The following is a 15032-nucleotide window of genomic DNA, read 5'->3' as shown; positions in this document are numbered from 1 at the left end:
TAAATAACGAGTCCAAATTAGTGAAGAGAAACTAATCCCATAATTGTAAGACACCTCGGGTTTAAAGTCCAATAATTGACATGCTATTAGTCGACTTATCCCTTCAATTACTCACATAAAAAAAATGCACTGGTTTTAAAAAATGCTTTCCCTACAGACTACGGTAGAGATTCTGTCTTTCTAATCTTTACCAACCCATTAGTTGTAATTTATAAAACTAGTCTAACAATATTTCAGAAGCCCCAAACGAATTCTCTGTGCAAATAAAAGTGGAACTATAATCTTGAAAAGTTGTCCATTATAAAAAGATTATATCGCTATTCCCAATGCCTATTAAACACCATCACTTGCCCCATAATTATTGTGTCCCCCAAAAGGTAAATTCTTTTCATTATGTCATAAAGAAGTAACTGTACTCTCATTCTAATTCAATTCATGAAACATAGTTATAGAATAAATTTAGCATAGTACCTGAATACGATAGTTTGGACTTCTACTTCTCCCACTCTCAGTACACGTTACCAAATCCTCTCCTGATGCTACAATGTTTCCTTCTCAATACCAGAAATTTTTCTAATCCCTAGTAACGTCTTAAACGTGGCCTGCAATTTGGGGGTGACTCGGCCCACTCCTTCTTTTTTTAAAAAAAATATTTAAATCCTTAATTATTCAATCCATATAATGTGATATTGTCCCATTATGCATAATTAACTGACTATCTCAAACTATATATATATATACTACTAACACTTTCAAGAAAATAAATAAATATAAGCATATGATGTGGACTATATTCCATAGTTACCCCTCCGATATGAAATCCGTTTAAATTAGTAAGTTATAATTAAGGGAATAACTCTAAAATTCACTTGAGAGTAAAAATATCGGGTCGTTACAAAAATAAAAAGAAATTCACGATATTATTGTGCAGTTTGACCCTGGGAGAAATACCACACTACAGAGAATATTTGTTTGCTACTTCCTCAAACAGATAGTTTATTGTCTTCAACCTCGGCCTGGTTCTCCAAGTGCAACTTTATTTTGATGACTCATTTTTTTTTTCAATTTACATAATTTGTTAATAAGAAAGAGCCAGCTTATTTAATGTTTCTTTCATAAATTTGACGTTTATTTTTGTTAAGAATTTGCATAATTTATTTTAGGGATAATTTTATAGACATCCCCTAAGGTTTCACATTATAATACATGCTTTTCTTGTGGTTTTAAATATTACATATATACCCCTTGTTTGACGTTTAGCGTAACAAAAAGAAATTTGACAAATACTTGTCCATCTTTTGCTTTGAAATGGTTTTGTTACACAAAACACGAAATAAGAAGGCCAAAGTCATAGATGGACCCCTGAACTTGTCCTGATTTTTCATTTAGACCCCCCAACTGAGGGTCGTACCATATGAACCCTTCAAGACAACTGTTAATGTGCCATTTAAACACAAAATAATTATGCAACAACACACAAATGGTGCGTGTAATTCACACGCAAAAATAACAAATAAGATGGAGCCACGTGGATTTTAGCTTTAAAAAATAAAAATAAAAGGATTTTACAAACAAAAAAAGTAAAAAGTAAAAACAAAAATAGTCATCTTCTTCAGCTCCCCCCCCCCCCCCCCCCCCGCCCCTCTCCTCTTCTTCAGCCCCCCACCGCCCCTCTCCTTCCTCTCTTTTTCTTCTTCCTCCACTAGCCATCCGTCGTCCTCCCACTCCCAACTAATTCTTTTCCTTCTAAACAATTTACTTTAAAAAACAATAAACATCAATAGCAGCAGTAGGAAGAAAGAGGAAAAGCAAGAAAAGTAAAGGGGTGTGTTTGGATGAAGGGTTTTTTTTTTGTGTGTTTATTTCAAAAGGACTATTGATTTTTTTGGTCCATTAATGGAGAAATCATGGACTATTGATTTTTTTGGTCCATTAAGGGCTCGAATTTGCTGTATTTGAACAAAGCAAAAGAGAAGAGCGACGCTGGCGGCGGCGGCGGAATCCGGCTTCACCGGAAAAAATTGACAGCGGCTGCGGTGGATTCCGGCTTCGGATCGGGGGGGAGGGTGGGCTGGGTTTTAGGATTTTTTTTTAAATGTGTTTTTTATTAGTTAAATTGTTTTAAAATAAGTTTTTTCTTATAATTATTTTTTTAATGATTAAAAAATTTTAAAAGGAAAAAATTGGCATCTCACGCCCTTTTAGAGCAGTGCATTGCACGCGCTTTGCCACCTCAATAATTGTGTTTAAATGACACATTAACAGTTGTCTTGAAGGGTCCATATGGTACGACCCTCAGTTGGGGGGTCTAAATGAAAAATCAGGACAAGTTTAGGGGTCCATCTATGACTTTGGCCAAATAAGAAAGGTATATGTAATATTCAAAACCACAAGAGAAACATGTGTTATAAGGCGAAACCTCAAGGGAGGTTTTGTGAAATTTTCTTGTTTCCCTTTATTTTAACTAGTTTAGTGTTAACACATCCGCAATGAGATACTAAATCCTTTGTCTCGCATACTCTGATCTAAGCAACCTCAAAGTCAATATAATGCATATTCTTCACTAAGAAGGGTTGTAGTGGGGATGTATAGGACCCTTTCACTGTTAATCAGAGATTTTGGGTTCGAATTATGAATATGAAAAAAATTCTATTAGGGAGCGCTTCCCCTTAAAATGGGTCTTATGCGTCGTGAATCCGGAGCCCGTTTTAGACCTAGGGTTACATGTCGCATATATAATGAGTTTAAGTAATATGTTTCGTTAGTGTAAGAAATTTTTACACCACCAAATCATATTTGATTGTCATAATAGTTAATCTTATTTTTAAAATTTTATATAAAGCTCACATTTAAAGAAGCATATTTGTAGATATTTTGAAAACCTGATAGTGACAATATATATATATATATATATGAAATTTTTACACCACCAAATCATATTTGCTTGTCATAATAGTTAATTTTATTTTTAAAATTTGATGTAAAGCTCACATTTAAAGAAGCATATTTGTAGATATTTTGAAAACCTGATAGTGACAAAATGTGTGTCTATATATATATATATATTATTTTTCTCATTAGTATCTGTTAGTGATATCCCTTCATTCTAAAATATCTACGTTTTAGAGGTTTGAAAACTAATTTTAGAGAAAAATAGGAAACTGATTGGATTCTTTGGAAGAGAAGGCAAAAGGATAGTGAATTTCATGGAAAATGACATTTCTAGACACAGACCCTTTTGTTGATAAGACTAAGCAACTTGTAGCCCTTTGTTCCATGTGGATATCCAAGAAAAATGTAAGGTTGTGATCTAGGATCAAACCTGCTTCTATGAATGGATGAAGTGGGAAAAAAAAAGAGCACAAACATCCAAAGCACCTCATGTTGTGATACTTAGGAACTGATCCAAAAAGAATCTGATAAGCTTGACGCAAGAGACAGATGTGAAAGTGAAGATTGCGGCATAAGTTATACCCAAAAGAGGGAGTTTCAAGTATCTTGGGTCCATAATACAAGGGAACGGGGAGATTGACGATAATGTCACACATCGTATTGGAGCAGGGTGGATGAAATGGAGGCTCGCCTCTGGGGTGCTTTGCGATAAGAAGGTGTCTCCTAGGCCTAAAGGTAAGTTCTACAAAGTGGTGGTAAGACCAGCATTGTTGTATGGGGCAGAATGCTGGGCAATCAAGAACGTTCATGTTCAGAAGATGAAGGTAGCGGAAATGCGGATGCTTAGATGGATGTGCGGTCATACTAGAAGAGATATGATTAGGAATGAAGATATATGGGACAAGGTCGGAGTGGACTCCGTGGCGGACAAGTTATGGGAAGCGAAATTGAGATGGTTCGGACATACGAGGAGGAGGTGTGAGGATGTGCCAGTTAGGAGGTGTTAGAGATTGGCGGTCGCAGGAGTTAGGAGAGGTAGAGGTAGGCCGAAAAAGAACAAGGGGGAGGTGATGAAACAAGATATGGCACAGCTTTAGCTGACTTAGGACATGACCTTAGATAGGAAATTTTGGAGGTCGAGGATTAGGATAGTAGGTAGTTAAGTTCTGTAGCGATGTGTGAGAGAGAGGTGGGCGGCTAGCTTTTCCATCTCCTTTCTCCTTGCCTTAGTAGTATTATTTTGGTATCGCGTAGATCTTTCACCTTATGTGTTTATTACTATGTGTTTCCCCATTTGTTTGGTATCTTGATATATTGTTGTTTTATTTCTCTTGCAATTCTACGTTGTCTTTGTTTCTTTTGAGCCGGGGGTCTATCGGAAACAACCTCTCTGCCCCATAAAGGTTGAGGTAAGGTCTATGTACACCTTATCTTCTTCAGACCCCACTTGTGGAACTACACTGGGTGTGTTATTGTTAACTTTAGAAGGGTACCTATTGATTAAGTAAGTAGCAGTCATAAGACATTCTCCTCGATACTCAGTGGGGAGGTGAGATTGAAATAAAAGGTCCCCTGACGTCTTCAATAAATGTTTATGCTTTCTCTCAACAACTCCATTTTGTTAAGAATACCAACACATCTTGTTTGATGAATAATACCTTAGGCTAGTCAAATATTTAGATTGCTCCTTTCCTGTTCCTAACTCAAATGCATTGTCAGATCTGATGATTTGAACATTTTGTTTAAATTATCTTTCTACCATAGCTAAGAAGCAATTTACGATAGGAAATAATGCATTTGATTTAGTTGCTAGTAAATAAGTCCATGTTCCTCAACTATGATCATCTACCATGGTAAGAAAATACTTGAATCCATTAAGGAGTCCCCCATAAGGACCCCAAGTATCAATGTGAATCATTTCAAAATTCTGCTTAGTGGAAATTGAACTACTAGGAAAGGGTAACTTGTGATGACTAGTAAGGGGGCATACTGAGTAGGGAAGTGGAACTTTAGATGACACAGACATAGAAAGAAAACTAATGTTTTTCATATTATAAAAGGGAAAATAACCAATTCTACAATGCCATAGCATCTCAAATACAGTTGGAAAAGAACAAGATAAACTAGGAACAACATTATGCCTTGATTTAGACTAGAAACTGAAGTGAAATTGCTAGGAATAGAAAATTGGAAATAGGACTGAACTGGCCTTGACTGGAAAATGTAGAGTCCATTCTTAGCTTCACCAACTTCCATATGGCTCTTCACGGAAGGGCCCTGTAAGAAACCAATAGGAGTGAATTCAAGAATACATTTGAATTGTTTGCAAAATTGATTTACTAATAGTACGTTGAACTTAAAAGAGGGAACAAAGAGAACTCTATTTAAGGTCAAATTGGACAAAAAAGTATAATAGATCCTATATGTGTTACTTTAACTCTATATGAATTAGGAAGATGAACCATGACTAGGAAAGGGAGAGGTTCCAGATTCGTAAGCATGGATTGATTAAAAGACATATGATCAGCAGCCCACTATTCAGAATTCAAGTGTATTCATTAATAGAATTGATAAAACTGAGAAAGTTTTGAATGTATTCTTTACCAGCACAGTTTTATTGATACTTGCATCAGATAGAGGTGGCCCACTTTTTTCAATTTGACTTGTTGTAGAAGTTGCATCAATTGAGCTAAATGTCCCTGATTGATTATATTTGTTGCAGGTGGATCACTGGAGGAAACAACCACATTTGCTCTAGAAGTTGATTGGTATGACTGCTTCTGCTTGGTGAAATTGAAATTAGAGGGGAATCCATGCAACTTGTAACATTTCTCGACGGTATGACCTACTTTTTTGCAATAAGTACAAAATGCAAAATCCTTTTTGTTATAAACTGCTCTTCGTGCCTGATATGTTGGCCTTTTGTTCAAGCTTTTTCTAGATCATTGTCCATCAGCTATGAAACAAGTTGATTCCACTGGATAAGGGACAGAATGATGGATCTCTGTTCGTTTCTCATTTTATATAACTAAGGAGGAAGCATGTCTAGTAAAAGGGAGAGAGGTATTCATCAAGATGTTCCTCCTTATTCTAAGGGAAGAATCATTAAATCGCATAAGAAATTGTAACGACCTCTCATCCTCTAGAGCTTTGTTAGTCTTATATTTTTCCATCATATTCACAAGCACAAAGAGAAAAAGTATTAGAATCTAACTCATCCCAAAGACACTTTAGCTTGGTAAAATAGGTTGTTATACTTAGATTACCTTAAACTAAAGTGGATAATCCCTTTTGTAGTTAGAAGAGCTTAGCACCGTTGGTCTGTCCATGCTCGCTTTTAGACCTTCCAAAGTTACCTTGCAATGTGTGAATAAAGCACACTAGTTGCTATGTCCCTTAAAAGAGAATTCAAGAGCCATGAAAGGACCATGAAAGGAAAGCAGAAGAAAAGAGACTGAAGAATAGTGTATTAAACCTGCTCTGATACATGTTGGTTGAGAGAAGATTTAGGATAAATTTTCTGATTTTCATTGATGAGAATAACGTGTTCTGTAGATAGAGATTTATACGAGAAGCAAATGTGAATTCCTAACTAACTAGCTACAGTTGTCCCTTGTTTATTGGATCAATAAATAACAAACTTTGAGAAAGACTATTCTATTTTATCTACAACTAAGTAAATTCTGAAAAGTATCTCTGTGCAGAATTTCTAGAAGGAAATGGAAATGATAAGTGGAACTTCAGTAGACTTTGAATGATTGTGATAAAATCAGAGGCCCAAACGTTTTATCTGGCCCAGGGTCTATTGGCAGGAATGTCCTTATTTTGGGGTGGTCGATCTTTAATTTTTTCCCATTAAATTGGTGGTCTTTAATTTTTTCCCTTCATTAGAACCCCTTGATTTCGGGTTCGAACTCCCCCCCCCCCCCCCCCCCCCCCCCAATAAAAAATTTTAAAAAAATTCGCAAGACAGAATTTTGCCTTCAAAACTCTGCCTCAAGACAGATTTTTGCCTGAAGGTAAAATTCTGCCTAAATGACTTTCATGTTGTTTTGCATATTCTCAGCACGGAAAGTTGGCAACTCATCCATGCCACTGCTTGATTTTTCAATAGACCCATTTACGTCATCATGCACTGCCATCACTGCTTGCAATTTTACAAACATCAAGCATTTAGAAAACAGAAATTCAAAATGCAACAAAAGCGACTTGAAAGTTCTGCCTTAACGCAAAATTTTGCCTTGCGAATCCAAACCTTTAACTTGAGAAATTCATTTTTTTTTTACTGAGCTGGGGTCGAACTTAGAACCTTGGAATATTAGGCGAAGGACAAAAATTAAGGACCACCAATTTGAGGGACAAAAATTAAAGACCTCGCCAAAAGAAGGGCAATCCGCGGGGGAAAAAAAAAGAATAAATCCAATTGTTGCTTTGTTTGTATCGAACAATTTGTCTTCTTCTCTTTCAATTTCACCGGACAAGTTTGAGCTTCTTTCTCATTTCTTAAACCAGAATCATCATCTTTGTTGAGCTTAAATGTCAACACTCTAGATTCATTAATAAAGTATAGAAAAAAAACACCAGAAAAATCTAAGTGCAAAATAAAAAGGGGCTACATAAAGATATATGAACGTGTTTCCTCATTAGAAAACACATTTTTCTCCTTGTAACACGACAATATGAACAATCACAATGACATTTTTGAATATCTCTCATCTTTAATTTGGGCAGGGCTTTAAGGGATCATATGGTAGGAAACAGGTATATATCATAATTATAATGCCAGAATTATAGTATGCGGATTAAATAATGACAAAATTATCTAGAGACCGTTTGGTTAATTAATAGATTAGTTATGCAGGGATTAACATTGTAGAAATTAGTAACATGAGAATTATAGTGTAGGTATTAATAATACATGAATTAGTAATGCATGGATTATTTCATATTGAGTGATTGATATATTACAAACTAGTATACATATGTATTTTAAAATATTTTTAAATGAAATATAAAATATATTTACCATTACAAGGATTAGTTGTCATTTTAGAATTTTTAATCCATGTATCGGTAGTAATCTCATTCTTATTCCATATTATATCCTACATAATATAATATTGGATTTTTGTATAAATGTTTTCATAAAAATACATGATATTGAAGGGTATATATCCAAAGTAATATTTTATGATTTGTGAGTGCGACTAACTGTACATGATGTAACTTATAATACACATAACCATCCTCAAAGATCGAAAAACAACCCTGGCATTTTCCCCTTTATGATCGACAAATCACGCATATCGAACACGACAAGATAGTTACACAAATAACTGACCGAATTTATTGTTTACTTTTCCTTATCAGTATGCATAGATTATACCTAATTATACACCAAACATATAATACATGAATTATATATGTTTCGACTCTTTTTAATTCAAATGGTTTGATGATCTCGGCTATTTTGATTAATTCTCTAAATAATGACCATCTAGCGTAAGAAATAGTGGGCCTGACTTAGTTAATGTGATTATTGGGCCCAAAGCTAAGGTGTTAATTAGGAAGCCCAGTAGCCAGTCTGGCTCTCAAGTCCTTTCGAAGTATTTTGCCTGATGGAGATTTAGGAACTGCATCCACGAAAAATATCCTCTTTATTCTCTTGTAAAATATCACCTGAAAATTGAAAAAGAGAAAGTCAGCATTACAAAATCCAAACACCCTAATGAATACCAAGTCTACTCTTACGGTGCTAGTCTCCTATACTATAAGTCTATAAGTGAAGTTAATTATGATTATTTGTTCCTTTTAACCTATGTCTCTTCTCTAATTACCCAATAGAATATATACAATATCAATTTAATGGTGCAATTATACTCAACAAAGGAATGGCAATGTTTTGAGTTTACTTATCTTGGAGTATTTTATTTGTACACCTGGACACTGACTTTTTTGATATTTTTTTCAATATAATTTACATATTTTGAAAATCATATAGTAATATGAATCAGAGGGGGTAATAATATTTATGATATATTTGTTATTTACAGAATGTCAAAAACAATCAAACAGCAGAAATTTTGTTTCTCCACTTGATGCAACAACCATTGTCACGTCCAGATTTTCTTTGTTTTTATCTCCCATTTACATTCATTTTGAGGGAAGGGAATAATTAGTTATATCATCTTTTCTGGTAGATAAAACTAAGAAACTAATGAAGAAAATAAATAAAACTAACCTGCTTTGAGATAAAATCCTTGATTTCGTCCTCAGTAATGGTGGATCCACTGGATTTAACAACAAAAGCCGCTGGAACTTCCCCCGCTTGCTCATCCTTCATGCTGCCAAATATAGTAAGTAAAATTAGCTCATGAAAATTTTATGCGACGAGCAAAATTAGCCATTGGCATGTTATGCATTTCTCCCATATATACATACTCGAAATTTTTACACGATGACTATAAAATCGAAACTTCAAGCAGAAGACATTAAGTGCATACACTTCTATTCACCGTCAAAATAGGAGTGATAAAATTAGCTCATGAAAACATGACACGACCAATTGAAAAAATTGCATGAATTCCCCTTCAAATGGTTTGGTCTTTAATTTTTGCCCTTCAAATGGTTTGGTCTTTAATTTTTGCCTTCAAATGGGCTGGTCTTTAATTTTGACCCTTTAGCAATCGAACTTATTTTCCGTGAAAAAGTTATTTGTTACGAGGGACAAAAATTAGAGACCAACACAAAATAAGGGCATAAGTACCAATGACCCGGCTCAATTAGCTCAAGTTTGGGTGGGTTAATTATTGACTTAGCCCACTTTGACCCGTAAAATTAGCTCATGAAAACACTACCCACTTTTTTACCCATTTTAGCTAGCCCATTTCAGCTCAAGTAACTTTTGGACGGTTCATTAATCCGCTTATTATTAACTCAATGCATTTTGATCCGTCTGAATTCAATCCGACCGCTCATTTGACGTCCTTACTCAAAACCTTATACGTGCCCATGTTTATTACGTAATAGTACATCACATAAATTAAAGATAAGAAAATAATTTTGTGAGACTTACGGCACAACAGCAGCATCCATAATGCTGGGAAGATTGAGGAGAAGTGTTTCAAGCTCAGCAGGTGCCACTTGAAATCCTTTATATTTTATCAATTCCTTCAATCGATCCACAACAAAAAGCTCGTCGTCATTGTCAATGTAGCCAATATCACCTGTATGTAACCATCCTTCTTTGTCTACTGTTCGTGCAGTTGCCTCAGGATCATTCAGATAACCTGCATATATACAACATTTATTTCTTTGATCATTTTAATTTTTCAATGATAAAAACCTCTAGCTATATATTAATATCTCGACTTGTTTCTTGTTATACACAGTAGTCGTCGATATGATTTACTGTGGACCAATTAAAAGGTCACTTGGTTTTAGTTTATTTAATTTATGTATCCAAAAAATCTTAAATCTTGTGTCGTATCAAATAGTAACAAACGAATAAGACGGATGTGGTATTTTGAAACCGTAAATAATTAATTTAGCATGAGTCAGAATTTTCAGTTTTCCGTTTGTACAAACAACCACAAATTTTACATAGATTAAGCAATGATTAAACAACCCAAATTATTTACATTAAACAATTACGAGTAACTTTGGTTGTTTAATCAGCTTCCAAATACTTTCCATAGAGACTTAATTGGTAGGTGAAGCTTTTAGACCAATTGCAAAAGAATTTCATGATTGGACTTGATTAATTGTTTATGGAAGAGTCAATACTGCATGTCTATTAAATTATTTTGAACTATGAGTCCACAAGTTTCCAGATGGCAGGACGATCTTAGTCTGGGGTTACTAGTACCACTATCTGGTTATGGAGCACAGCAAGGTAGGCACTTAATTTATTACACTTAATTTATTACTGACGGTTATTGTTGCTTTAGTATTATAGAAGTTCTATTACATGCACCGTTATCATCTTTGACCTACTCAATGGGTTAGCTACAAAGTAAACAATTACTAGTGTCTAAGACTGATCACGTACTTTAGATCATATACATGTCGAATATAAGTAGATTTTAATACGATTAGCTAAATCACGAGAATAGTTTAAATACTGATTGGTGTTATAATATCTTAATCGTATAAAGATTAATATTTTACACTTTTAAGCCATTTAAAACTGCAAATAATTGATTATATATTAACTTTGATCAGGCAACTTCGAAAATATGATATAGCATGCTATGACTAGTTAAGATTACAGCGATTGTATAAAATTATTTATATTATCAGTGCCAATCAACCTATATAGCTGATATTTAGTTATGTATAACTTGTCCCTACCCTAGTTTTCTTGTGCAAATATTTTGTATCTTTGTTATCTCCTTCACTCAATGATTAATAAAAGAGAAATGACAATTTAAGTGTCAATAGTTCGAACTAACCTTTCATAATCTGGTCACCTCTTATGCAAATTTCTCCAGATTTGTTTCGAGGAAGAGAGACACCAGTGTTTGGATCCACAATTTTCATCTCTGCGTTCCTTATAACAGTCCCACATGCCCCTGATTTTATCTCAAACGGCTCTTTTGCGAATGCCAAACACATTGCCAATGGTGCACCGGCCTCCGTCATCCCGTAACCCTATTCAATCAAGAGTTTAAGTTCTTTACACACAGATCGTTCGTGTATTAATTTATCTATCCACTCACGTAACTATGAATACTTATGAATTCTATTTCTAAATATACAAAAAATTATTATGGTAAAATTAACATATCAATATTATTATGTCGGATGTTGCATCTGTTTCTATTGCAGTTTTTCAGAATAATTAGTTGATTAGTAGGAGGAAGACTCTAATAGTAGTTGATTTAGTCGAATATTCAGTAAGAATTTAAACAGGTAAGGAATGTCAATATTATGTCATGTTACTTTAGAAATGCGCTAACAAAAATCCAATTAGCTTTTGTTTATATAAACAAGTTATTTATTCACTTGTAATTTAAATTTTATGAAAAGGACAGTTTTTCATTTTACTTTCTATGGGATAACCCTAATCTTGCGTACGAAAGAAAAAAGGAGGATAACCATTTTCTTCGGTGAGGAAGAAAGAGAGAGAGATAACCCCTCTTCACCAAAATCCAAAAATAGACGTTTACCTAACACCAGATTTTCTTTTAAAAGAAAAACATGATTAAAATATGTAAAGCAGATTGGAACAGTCATCAGAAAGTCAGCAAGCATATGCATTATAAGATATACTAAGACTAAGTAAAGCAGAAACCAACATATATTGCTATCAAACAGAACTTATTTATTAAAAAAAAAAAAGTTTATGTTACAACGTTTGAAGTTATAAATAGTTATACAAACAGTGAATAGGTTAAAAAAATCCTAAACTATCACCATTTTTGCGAGTTTTATATCTAAATTATTGAGTGCTCACAGAATCCTAGAGCTACCATAAACTCATATTAAAATATCCCGTGGAGGAATATGACATGTTACGTAAACATCACCCTACAAAAGCTCTTCCAAGTGGTAGTACATGTGATTTATTTTTGCGAGTGAATATGTTAAAATCTTCCCTAAACCATCACAGTTTTGTGACTTTCATACCTAAGCTATTGGGTGTTCACAGAACAACCCTAAACTACCATTTCATTGTGCTAGGTGGACTCAGTTTTAAGATATTTTTCATCTCCCACTCACCTCTCAACACGTTATTCCACATATTCAACTAATAGATTTTTAATCTAAAGAAAATTACAGTCCATGGGGATAACAAGAACACCCAACAGTCCATGGGGATAACAAGAACACCCAATAGTATATGTATAAGACTTGCAAAATGATAATAGTTTGGAGAAATTTTAAACTATTCTCTCTTATAGAAACTGATAATTAATGGAAATAACTTTTTGCAATTGTGACAAAATATTTCCCTTTTCACCTTATGTAATATAATACGTATGTAATGATAATCTTACCTGACCAAGTTTAGCATTAGGAAATTTGGTTCGAACTGCGTCTTCATGCTCCTCTGCTAATGGTGCTCCCCCACACATGACTATCCTAACTGATGAAAGGTCATAATTATCAACAAATGGACTCTTAGCAATGGCCAAAACAATAGGTGGTACAAAGGGTCCAATAGTCACTTTGTACTTCTGTACCAACTCCAAGAATGTAACAATATCAAATTTTTGCATGATCAAAATAGCTGCTCCAACCCTTAATCCACAAAGCAGAATAGAATCCAGGGAATAAATATGAAACATGGGCAAGGCACATAGTATCACATCTTCATTATGGATGTACAAAGTTGGATTTTCACCATCAACTTGTTGTGCCACACTAGTGATTAGCCCCTTGTGTGTCAACATCACCCCTTTCGGTAGCCCCGTGGTCCCCGATGAGTACAGTAGCGCCACCACATCGTCCGCATTGATTTCCACCTCGGGCAAGTTGTGTTCAGAGGCGAATCCAGAATTTAAAATCAGGTTGGAGAAGTGTAAGCAGCCCTCTGGGGAAGCCCCTGACGAGTCATCAATGCAAATGACTTTAACGTCATTCTCAAATGCATAGTCCTTCACTTTGTCCAAGTTGCATTCCTGTGTGATTATAAGCTTGGCGTTTGAGGCCTTGGCTTGTTTCACGACCTACCAACACAAAAAAAAGGAAAAAAAAAAAAGAAAAAAAGGGGAATTAGCTATAGACAAATTATGTAGCTAAACAACAAAATTGATCGTTAATCCTATTTAAGGCCAGATTATCAAACAAAACTTTTAGCTACGAGCACTTTAGTGACAAATTAGTGATGAAGTTCGTAGCTAATTGCAGAGTACCTCTTCTCGTGTGAACAAAGGATTTGCCGTTGTTGAAATGGCTCCAAGATATGATGCACCTAAGAAGGTGAATACAAATTCAGGGGAATTGGGCAAGAGGATCATTATAGTGTCCTTTTGTTGGATCCCTAGCTTGTTAAGGACAACCGCAACTTTTCTTGAAGTGAGCTCAACATCAGCATATGTATAAATTTGATTATTGGATCCATTGATCAAACAAGGACGAGAACTGAATTCTGAAATGTTTTGGAAGCAATAAGAATGTAAAGGAAGATGATTAGGGATGTAAATATCAGGGAGCTTCGATCGAAAAATTATGTCTCCTACTTGCTTTGGATCCATCTTTTTGAGACTTTTACACAAGTTAATGGATTGAGTTATAAGGGTATAGACTTTTAGCTGCCTTGAAGATGAATTATTCAGAGGTTGAGTATATAAATATGAACATATGATGGTGAAGCCAAATGAGAGTTGTTGATGGGATTTTATCGAAACCTCCTTTTTGGACGTGTTTAACTTTTATAGGAGTACACTAATATAATATAAAAAATATCCTTTTAATTAGGTGGAGTAATCATCTGAAGAACTAACTATATGTATTTTTTTTTTTTTTGGTTGTAACTGCCTAGGTCGAACATCAAACATGCATGAATTGAAGACTCAATAAAATGTTAGTAATTCATCCGTCCCGATTTACTTGAAGATGTTTGATTGGACAGTGAATTTAAAAAATGAAAGAAATTATTCTGAAACTTCTTGTCCAAAAGAAACCATCATCTCATTAAGGTAATATGAGAAGTTTAATTAAAGATGTTTATATATCAAATGCCCTTTAAATCTTGTTGGTTTACACATGACATGTAGGGTATTGAAATAAAAGAGTCACAAAATGTAGAAAGTGTCATTTTTTAAATAATAAACTAAAAAGGAAAATAAGTACTATACATAGATAGAGTTGAGTAAATATTTTGCCGGAGACTAAAAGTGTTAACACTATTAGCAAACTTAAAAGACCAAAATAGTTAAATCAAACTTAAAAGACCAAAATAGTTAAATGCATACTTAAGAGACAATTTTAAATCTACCCTCAAACAAAAGGGACTATTTTTGTCATCTTCTCTTCTAATTATTATCTCTCTGTTCCCAAAAGATTATCCTCCTTTCCTTTTTAGTCTGTCCCAAAAAGATTGTCACATTTCTACATTTAGAAATAATTTAACTTTATGAGATGATTTACAGCCACACAAATATCTAAGACTTGTTTCGGACCATACATTTCAA

At 34.3% G+C, this 15032-nt stretch overlaps 1 protein-coding gene and 2 long non-coding RNA genes across 4 annotated transcripts; 1 reads left to right on the top strand and 2 right to left on the bottom strand.

Moving 5' to 3' along the window:
- Positions 1–3116: 3116 nt before the first annotated feature.
- Positions 3117–6484, top strand: LOC132603614 (uncharacterized). 2 transcript variants are annotated; one of them, XR_009568433.1, is made up of 2 exons: positions 3117–4081; positions 5615–6484. It is a non-coding gene; the product is annotated as an uncharacterized LOC132603614 (long non-coding RNA). The 2 variants fall into 2 exon arrangements; XR_009568434.1 differs by having other exon boundaries at positions 3117–4135.
- On the bottom strand, positions 4920–5636 carry LOC132603615 (uncharacterized). The gene is made up of 2 exons (XR_009568435.1): positions 5497–5636; positions 4920–5169 (listed from the first exon to the last, which is right to left on the bottom strand). It is a non-coding gene; the product is annotated as an uncharacterized LOC132603615 (long non-coding RNA).
- A 1710-nt stretch (positions 6485–8194) lies between the features above and the next one.
- LOC132603613 (4-coumarate--CoA ligase 2-like) lies at positions 8195–14258 on the bottom strand. The gene is made up of 6 exons (XM_060316748.1): positions 13752–14258; positions 12894–13565; positions 11346–11544; positions 9968–10181; positions 9134–9236; positions 8195–8571 (listed from the first exon to the last, which is right to left on the bottom strand). Exons 1-6 carry the CDS (start codon positions 14091–14093, stop codon positions 8452–8454), a joined length of 1650 nt encoding a protein of 549 aa, XP_060172731.1. The 5' UTR covers positions 14094–14258; the 3' UTR covers positions 8195–8451.
- Between the last annotated feature and the right edge of the window lie 774 nt (positions 14259–15032).

Source organism: Lycium barbarum, chromosome 7 (assembly GCF_019175385.1).
Source record: "Lycium barbarum isolate Lr01 chromosome 7, ASM1917538v2, whole genome shotgun sequence".
Lineage (NCBI taxonomy): Eukaryota > Viridiplantae > Streptophyta > Magnoliopsida > Solanales > Solanaceae > Lycium > Lycium barbarum.
Note: the sequence above shows the minus strand (reverse complement) of the source record. Positions and strands in the feature narration are given on the sequence as shown.